At 45.7% G+C, this 8,858-nt stretch overlaps 1 protein-coding gene across 1 annotated transcript; it reads right to left on the bottom strand.

The window, feature by feature from the left end:
* Positions 1-69: 69 nt before the first annotated feature.
* On the bottom strand, positions 70-7,346 carry LOC129338511 (glucose-6-phosphatase catalytic subunit 1-like). Its single transcript, XM_054992812.1, has 5 exons — positions 7,054-7,346; positions 6,312-6,421; positions 6,120-6,225; positions 3,009-3,124; positions 70-1,429 (listed from the first exon to the last, which is right to left on the bottom strand). Exons 1-5 carry the CDS (start codon positions 7,269-7,271, stop codon positions 921-923), a joined length of 1,059 nt encoding a protein of 352 aa, XP_054848787.1. The 5' UTR covers positions 7,272-7,346; the 3' UTR covers positions 70-920.
* Positions 7,347-8,858: the final 1,512 nt, after the last annotated feature.

Raw genomic sequence — 8,858 nt, 5'->3', positions numbered from 1 at the left:
TGTCATTGTCCTATCTGCCACAATGTGGAGATTCTTTTGGTCACCCCAAGGTCAGACCCAATCCATGTATCTTGTGAAGCTAGGATTTTATTTTACGGCCCAATGCACACCACTTCACAGTTCTTAACACTGAACACCAATCACTCCATTTGGAGACATCCTGAATAATTTAGCATCATCCACATACTCAATCCATACTCCAGATCACTTAGGAATAAGTTGATAGCATCCCTGTGGGACCACCACTGCTTGCTTCCATTCCAGAAAGACAAAAATTGGTGTGTGGCACAGGGACAGAGGCAAACAGGTTTGCCAGCACTCAAACAGAGCCAGGGACTTTGTGCAGGTCAACTTGGGAGAAGGCCACTGTGAAGGAACACAAATGTGGGCTGAGGGCTGAAAGTCCCATCACCAGCCATAGGCCACAATCAGATGTGCAAGATGCCCTGTAAATGCACCCAGAGCCCTTTAACACTCACTGAATTCTTTAGCCCTCTATTATTCTTGTTTAGACTCTCCTGCCTTTCCCCTTGATGCCTATCCAGTTGCAAGTCACCCTCCGCGTCTCCTGACCCATCTTCACTGCTCTTTCATTTCTGTATTAACAATTTTTCTAGCTGCCTACCTAAGTTCATTTTTATCCCATCTTTCCTCCAAGGAGGTGAGGGCAATGTATGTAGAGTTCCTGCTCCCCATTTTCTCTTCACAACAATCCTGTGACTGAAAACTAATGTTCCTAATCTGTAGCAGATCATGTCAATAAGTGTACGGGGTGGGGGTGGGGGAGCCTTTTGCCATCTTCCGTGAAGGCATCTGTGACCCTTGATGGTTAACTTTTAAGTGGAATTGATATGGGTCCCTGAACAACTTGGATGGAGGAGAACTTGGTCCAGGCTGCTCGACTCCAAACCTTCTGTTCCCTACAAGGCTTTCTTTGTCTGCCAGAGGAGCCGGGAAACGCAGTAGGGGATGACTGCCACAGCACAGATGTGAGCACACGCACTCTTGCAGAAGGAGAGAACATAGAAGAGAAGCTCCCTGTTGGTGGGCAGTTCAAAGGAATCAAAGAGGTGCAGGATAAACAGGGAGATAAAGATGCAGCTGAGGCGGAAGGCCCACCGTTGGCCTTGCTTCCCTTTACAGCTTTCTGCATACATGGAGGAGTTGAGACCAACCCCCAGACCAAAGAGGATGCCCAAGTTGCGAAGCAAGCTGGCAAATGGGGTGGTGTCGATATGGATCCACTCCGGTCGTTCACACCATTTGTTGGCCTTCTCTAAGGTCCACAGGAGGTCCACACCCAACATCTTGAGCAGCAGGTAGAAACCCAGGGCAAAGCTGAAGAGGAAGAGGGTGGTGCCCACATACCGCCACAGGCTGGCATTGTAAATGGAGCGGACGTGCACAAAAACCTCTGCCACCACCATCCCTGCAGAGAAGGGCAGTCATTAAGTGAGTTGAAGGTGTGCCATGCCTTTCCATTGCAGTATTGATTCCTCGTCCCTTCAATCGAGGACTGGATTATGAAAATGACAGACTTAGCAGAGATGGCTAAACTTAGCTCTGATCAGAGATAAAACATTGTCTATCTTTATAGCTAACTGGAAACCCCTTATTGACTTGCTGCATGAGACAAGGAAAAATGAACTGATGTTTTGTGGTTTTGATTTTTAAGAAGATAAATTTGAGAAAAATAAATAGAAGGGGGCAGTATTAGAAAAGGTAAATTTTGGAGATATTAAAATTAAAAGTATAATGTTTGTTAAAATATGATAGGTGTTGTAGAGAAAAAGAAACATTATTTTTTGTTATTTTTAATTTCTGTCTTTGCTTTTTTGTACTCTTTTTTCTTTTATTTCTTTGCCCTTTTATACTGGGCTTTTAATTCTATTAATAAAATAAAAAGATTCTCAGGAAACAGATTCCTTCTCCCCACAACTGCTCCCCCACCCCTGCTGCAGCTTGTGCATTTTTGTCCTTGTGGGTCCCGCAACACTAGGCACCATCTTTACAGGGAAGGTGTGAAAACCCACATGCAGAGCTTTGGATCGAACCCTTAATATGCCTCACTCCCTCTTGCCCAGAAGAGTGCAAATTGCTCCTCTTTCATGCCTGAGCACAGTTGTGAGAGCTGCTGTTGTCTGTCGCTTATGCACATATACAGCAAACAACAGCTTGCCCATACCTTTGCAACTACTAGCCAGATTCTCAGAGCCAAAACACGCGTTAAGAAATATCTAGGTTCAGCACGTGTTCTCTTACCTCAAGGTTTGCCGGGATCTGTAGGCGTCCTGGAAGCTTAAAGTAGGCGTCCTGGAAGCTTAAAGGCGTCCTGGAAGCTTAAAGCTTAAAATACAGGCGCCTGTATTTCCCTTCCCCTTTTTGCTGCTCTGTAAATGCTAAACTTTAAGCTTCCAGGACGCCTACAGATCCCGGCAAACCTTGAGGTAAGAGAGCACGTGCTGAACCTAGGTATTTCTTAACGTGTGTTTTGGCTCTCAGGCAAGGCAGTAATAACAGGCCACACTAAGTTAGGTTAGGCCAGCCCTTTAGCCTAGAGCATTTCAGTTCAGAGTCAAACATAATGAGTATCTCCCTTCATAGAATCATTGATTCAGAAGGGAACAACAGACCATTTAAGCAGCTGTTGACTGCCTGCTCCATGGCCATCGCTGCAGGAAAACCCAAGCACGCTGGACACACCGTACCAAACAGGGCAAGGGCTGCAGCGCTGGGGGCAGTGGCTCAGTGATGTTTTCAAGTAAGCCAAGGTGCACACTCCACGAAAGGAGAAAAACTGCCCTCCAGGAGAGTCTCTAACCAGTTCAGCCTGTGTGAAAAGACAAACCAGGCCCTGTGATGCACCATAGCACCCAGCCTAGCCTCCAACATGCACAGCACCATCTCTCATGCACTCAGAGAAATGGCTGGGAAGCCCTTCCCTGCTTCATAGTTAAAGGAAGTTTATTCTGTGTGTTTTTGAAAAAACCAGCCAAGGAATAACTCACCTGAAACAACCCCAGAGATCACCTGGTGTGGAAAGTGGGCAGCAAGGAAGACTCGGGATAAGCAGACACACAACTGTACAGCCCAGAATCCTGCCCAGAGGAGACCATGCAGGCACCTGGGTTAAGAAGGAAAGTTTGTTCATGCAACTGCTAAGGTAGGCATTTGCACCAAACTGCCATCTAAACCTGCAGAATCTTTGATGCCCAACAACAAACCCAGTGGGTGTATCGGCACTGGGAGGAGAACTAAAAAGCATTCTAAGTGGCTCAAGTAGATCCAGCCATTCCATGCGTCAGTCTCCTTAAGAGCAGGATTTGGATCCAGTGGCACCTTAAATTTCCAGGGTATCTGATAAAGAGAGGTCTCAAAAGCTCATACCCTGGATATCTAGTTGGTCTTTAAGATACAACTGGACCCAAATCTTGCTCTTCTACTACAGGACACCAGAAGCCCTCCCACTGCCTTCCTTCCAGCACCAAGACAACAGAGCACCACCTCCCCACAAAGAGAATACCATCTATCTCCTGTGGCTAATAGCCACTGATGGACCTCTGCTCCATATATTTGTCCAGTCCCCTCTTGAAGCTGGCAATGCTTGTAGCTGCCACCACCTCCTGTGGCAACGAATTCCATGTGTTTATCACCCTTTGTGTAAAGTAGTATTTTCTTCTATCTGTTCTAACCCGACTGCTCAATAATTTCATAGAGTGCCCACGAGTTCTTGTATTGTGAGAAAGGGAGAAAAACACATCTTTCTCTACCTTCTCTAACCCGTGCATTATCTTGTAAACCTCTATCATGTCTCCCCTCAGTCGTCTTTTCTCCAGGCTAAAGAGCCCCAAGCGCCTCAATCTTTCCTCATAGGGAAAGTGTTCCAACTCTTTAATCATTTTAGTTGCCCTTCTCTGTACTTTTTCCAGTGCTATGGTATCTTTTTTAAGGTGTGGCGACCAGAACTGTACACAGTACTCCAAATGAGGCCTCACCATCGATTTATACAGCGGCATTATGATACCGGCTGATTTGTTTTCAATCCCTTTCCTAATAACCCCTAGCATAGCATTAGCTTTTTTTATGGCAGTCGCACACTGTGCTGACGTTTTTAGTGAGTTATCTATCATGACTCCAAGATCTCTCTCTTGGTCAGTCTCCGCCAGTTCAGACCCCATCAACTTGTATTTATATTTTGGATTTTTGGTTCCAATGTGCATTACTTTGCACTTGGCTACATTGAACCTCATTTGCCACATGGATGCCCACTCTTCTAGCCTCGACAGATCCCTTTGGAGTGCCTCACAATCCTCTCTGGCTTTCACCACCCTGAACAATTTCGTGTCATCTGCAAATTTAGCCACTTCACTGCTTAATCCCAATTCCAAATCATTAATAAACAAGTTAAAAAGCATTGGACCCAATACCGACCCCTGTGGCACCCCACTGCTCACCACCCTCCACTGTGAGAAGTGCCCGTTTATACTCACTCTCTGTTTCCTATTAATTAGCCAGTTTTCGATCCACAAGAGGACTTGGCCCTTTATCCCATAGCTACTGAGCTTATTTAGGAGCCTTAAGGAAAGCTTTCTCTTGGACCAGAATAGGGCCAGCTATCTTGTCTTGCAGGCAAGACTTCAAAATGGACACGATTCACACAAGCACTTTGAATGAACCCATCAGGTGACGGCATCAAGAAGATATCTTGCTCAACCCCATAAAAGTTCCCCAGATGAACCAAACAAGAACATCATTGAGTGGACATTTGTATCACCGAAAATAATTTTTTTAGGGCTGTGGGAACAAACAGCAATTCCCAATATCAGAAGAGATCTCGTTAATTCGCTTCTAGTAGCAGCTGAAATTGAAATAGCAACCAAATGGAAGGATAAATCGCCCCCTACCATAGAACTGTGGATGGCAAAAGTTTGGAATCACTTAATTATGGAAAGAGTTGCTGATAAGATATACCAAATGGAACACTATCCTTTAGATACAAACTTCTGGGAAAAATGGTTCCCTCTGTATGAATATCTCGAATCCAACTGTTTGCAGCCTACTTTTTCTCATCTTTATTCATTGTTGTATTAAGTCTTAAAAATTGATGTTGTATAACTTTGTAAGTTGACTTATTTTACCACTAATGTTTCAATCAATTATAATTCATTGTTTTGAAGTTATTTGGTACACTTGAAAATTTAATAAAAAGATTTAAAGTAGAGTGGACATTTGAAGCCATGTTGAAAATGGACTGAAACTACATTTTTGTGCCGATCCTACATTTGGCAAAAGCTCAACTGCTGAATGCGAAATTTCGTTTTCGCATATTTTGAATCAACTCTGAGAGCCAACCTTTTAAAAAATTCAGTTATTGAAATCACATGGAATAAAAATGTAAGGTAAAGTTCTTCAATATCAGTTTGTCAGTCCTTTGATGTAGGAGAGCTGTCTTCAAACTATGGGTCAGGATTCCCAGGTTGAGTTGCCAAGTCCCATCAGCAGGGTCACAAACCCCTACAGAGCTGCCCCTTTTTTTGGAAAGGCTCACTGCCAATGCATGTGCAAGGAGGGCCAGGACAGAACACTTCCTGCCTCTTTTGACTTGGTGCAAACTACAAAGTGCATCATAACTGTGAGGCAAGTTCACTCCCAGGTGGAGAGAAATCCTCTGTTGCTCTAGCCTGAGACTTGTTCCTTATGGCACACCCCCTGGTCTCCCTGCCAGTTTTCTTGGGCTGCTGCCTATGCTCCTAGCCCTAACAGTGGTTTCCTATCACGTGGCAGTAATGACCCATGCAGCTGCCTAGGTCCTGGGTCTGTAAATGGTCTAGGACGCAGAGAGGATCACCGCTCTGCCCATCCCATGGCGGAAACACAACTATGGTATTGCAAATAAACAGTGGGACAGCAAATTGCTCCAAGGAAAGGCTCTGCACCTAGTCGTGCCACTGTTCAGTGGGTGCAAAGACTTTATTTTCACATCCCTGCAAAGGAAGGCAAATAGTAAACTCATGTATGGGGGTGGGGGGCACAGAATAGCCAGTGGGCAGTCCCTGTCACCACCCCCATTCCTGAAAGTGAGTCCCTGCATCATGTAAACAAGGGAATGGAGGCCTCACCTGGCAGTTAAGGTGTTTTGCTGCAGTGGTGATAGCTGGGCTAGCAGTTCCGTCACCAGGATATAGTAGACCCCGGAGGACCCCATGGCATGACCAGAAGGGCTGCCTGGAGGAGGCAAGCAAAAGAGTCACAAGCAGGAGGTGGGGCTTTATGGAGCAATTATTAGGAAGATCTAGCAGGTACAGCCTCACCTGGGCCAGTCTCACAGGTTATGGGAAACTGCTGGATCACAGGGGGTGGTGTGCTGCCATAGAAATCCGTCTCATGTACCCACCAGTAGGGTCTCTGTCCAAAAAGGATCCTGTAAAGGGGAGAATAAGTGGGGAGAGTGTCTCTGACTCCAAAAATGGAGGGGGGAGGATACTAGATGGCAAGGGTGCAAAAAACAGGCAGTGCTAAGTCTAGGTACATCATGTATGCTCAGGTATGAGTGTGTTTTCATAAGTACTTCAGTTTTCCAGTGCTCCTGTTTTGAGACTTAATACCCAAAACACTGTTTCCAGGCAGCTTCTGCTGCCAATGTCTTCAGAAACAGGCTTGGATGAGTTGTCTGTTCCTAGAATGACTCCTTAGAGCTTCTGCATTTACATGCCATTTTTTCTCAGCCATTTAGTCATTGAATAAACATTTTTTTAAAAATTCTGCAAGCTAAATCTAAATCATGAAGCAACAATGGAAGAATCATAGAACTATAGAGCTGAAAGGCTCCACAGATAATTCCTTCTAACCTCCTGTCCTACACACAAAACCACCCTTTTGCCAGATCAACCTGTATTTAACCTTTGTGATAGACAAAGGGTGAAATCAGAGAAGTTCTCGGAGGAAATGACTGTAGATTACTCAAGGAACTGGATCAAGCAGTGGTGCTCAAGCCTCAGTTAAAGGCACAAGCCCTTAGTCTGGAAGTCCTGCCCCCATGGAATCCACACTCACCACTTGAAAACCAGGTTGAGCCAATCACCAATCACAGCCACCCAGATTAGCCGGATCCCCACAGCCTCCTTCAGGTGGAACCAGATAGGGAAGAAGACAAAGAAAGTAGTTCTGAGGTCGGCAACAGCAGAGATGAAGAGGAACCAGTCCTGGAAGTCTATGAGGTTCTCTTGGAGATAGCAGGTGGTCTGGACCCCCATGCTATGCAAAAAGTCCATGGTTGCCGTTGAGGGTGGGATCAGCTTCTTCCACTGGGGCTCTTCCTTCCCTTTATCACGTCTGAAACCCCTGATCTTTGATCCTTAACCTTCTACACAGTCCCAAAAAATATTGACAGAGGCTGTACGTGAAGCAAAGTGTTTGTTTGCAAACCATGGTTGAGCAGGAGTCAATAACCTCCTCCTGTTACACAGCTCCACCACACATTTAACAACTCTTCTGTCAGCCCTTCTCTCCATGGAACCCTGTGAACCGTCATTCCGTGGGGGGACTGGAGATCTCAAACAGAACTTTGCATACACATCAAAGTGCCTCACTCCTGACCACTCAGAATTTGCAAAGCAGTGAATGGCTTCAAACATTTTAAGAAGCAAATTGTTTATAGTTGGAAAACCTAGAAGGCAATCCTGGACAGAGTTGTAAAGTCCAAGTCTATGCTTTGAATAACTATGCATAGGATTGCATGGAGAATGTCTGCACTGGCCTCTGGTTGGCTGCAGCAAGATGGAAAGGCAGAGCAGAAGTGGGAGTTGCTAAACATGCACAAGAAGAGCCTGCCTCATTGGGGCAGGCTGTTGAGAGGCTTCTTCAACCATAGTTGCAGCCTTTCCCATGCATAATTCTCAGCACAGTGAGATGGGGGGAAAGCAGTGGAGCAGTCAACCAGATCTTCCCTGGGTGACAGGTGGTTAGGCATTAAACATATTGGGATCCTAACTGCACCAAATAAAGGGACAAGAGTTCTGTAAAGGTGGGCAGGATCACACAAGCACTCTGGGGTGAAGGCTGATGTTTCCTCTCTCCCACTGCACAAGAACAGTGTGTTCTGCAGTTGCTTTAGGGAGAGCTCTGTCTTCGAGCCTCAGGCAACCAAGGTCTCCTCCCTGTGGTGGTGCTCTGGACTCCATGAGGCCTCTCTGGACTTCTCCTCCAGCCTGACCAAAGGCCCTTCTGAATGGAGCACAAAGACTGCCCTCCATCACATCAGGAGTCTGGGCAAGCTTTGGTTCCCAGTTGCTGAAGATTCCTGTGCATCTGGCAGAAAAGCAGGGTAAGGATTTGGAAAGGTAGGATGTGGAGAGTGCTGAACAGTCTCTAGCATCTCCTTTGGTTTTCTACAGAGAACACACTAAATGCCAACAGGGAGACTGCAAAATGGAATAGTGTTGACTATATGGTATTCACTCACACTGTGTTATCCACCTTGCATCTCAGCGAGGAAGGCAGACAATAAATAAATAAATAAATAAATAAATAAATAAATAAATAAATAAATAAATAAATAAATAAATAAATGGGCCCCAGGTACTGCCTGCAGAACCAGTGCTGCATAAATGCAGGCATCCTCTGGCGTGTCTATTTGGAGAAGCCCATGGAGGTAGGCAGTGCAAACGCACCCCCAGCCAACACTGTGTCAGTTCGCACTGGCCTGTAGCCCTTCTGACTTCTGAAGGGGGCACCGTTGTTACTTGGTAAGCTCTGCCAGGACCATGATGGCTGCTTGAACTGGACAAAAAACTGGCAGAAACAGGAGGGGGATGGGGAGAAGAATTGCCCTCTTGACTCTGTTTCAGTAATAGAATGGC

The sequence above is a fragment of the Eublepharis macularius genome, chromosome 12 (genome assembly GCF_028583425.1).
Source record: "Eublepharis macularius isolate TG4126 chromosome 12, MPM_Emac_v1.0, whole genome shotgun sequence".
NCBI lineage: Eukaryota > Metazoa > Chordata > Lepidosauria > Squamata > Eublepharidae > Eublepharis > Eublepharis macularius.
This window is presented reverse-complemented; position numbering and strand designations above follow the sequence as displayed.

Excerpts from the sequence above, each read along its gene's own strand:
- LOC129338511 (XM_054992812.1), bottom strand. The coding sequence starts at position 7,271 with ATGGACTTTTTGCATAGCATGGGGGTCCAGACCACCTGCTATCTCCAA. Across the intron at positions 6,422-7,053 it reads CTCAACCTGGTTTTCAAGTG|GATCCTTTTTGGACAGAGAC; the intron begins GTGAGTGTGGAT and ends TCCCCTTTACAG. Across the intron at positions 1,430-3,008 it reads GATCTCTGGGGTTGTTTCAG|GGATGGTGGTGGCAGAGGTT; the intron begins GTGAGTTATTCC and ends CCTTCTCTGCAG.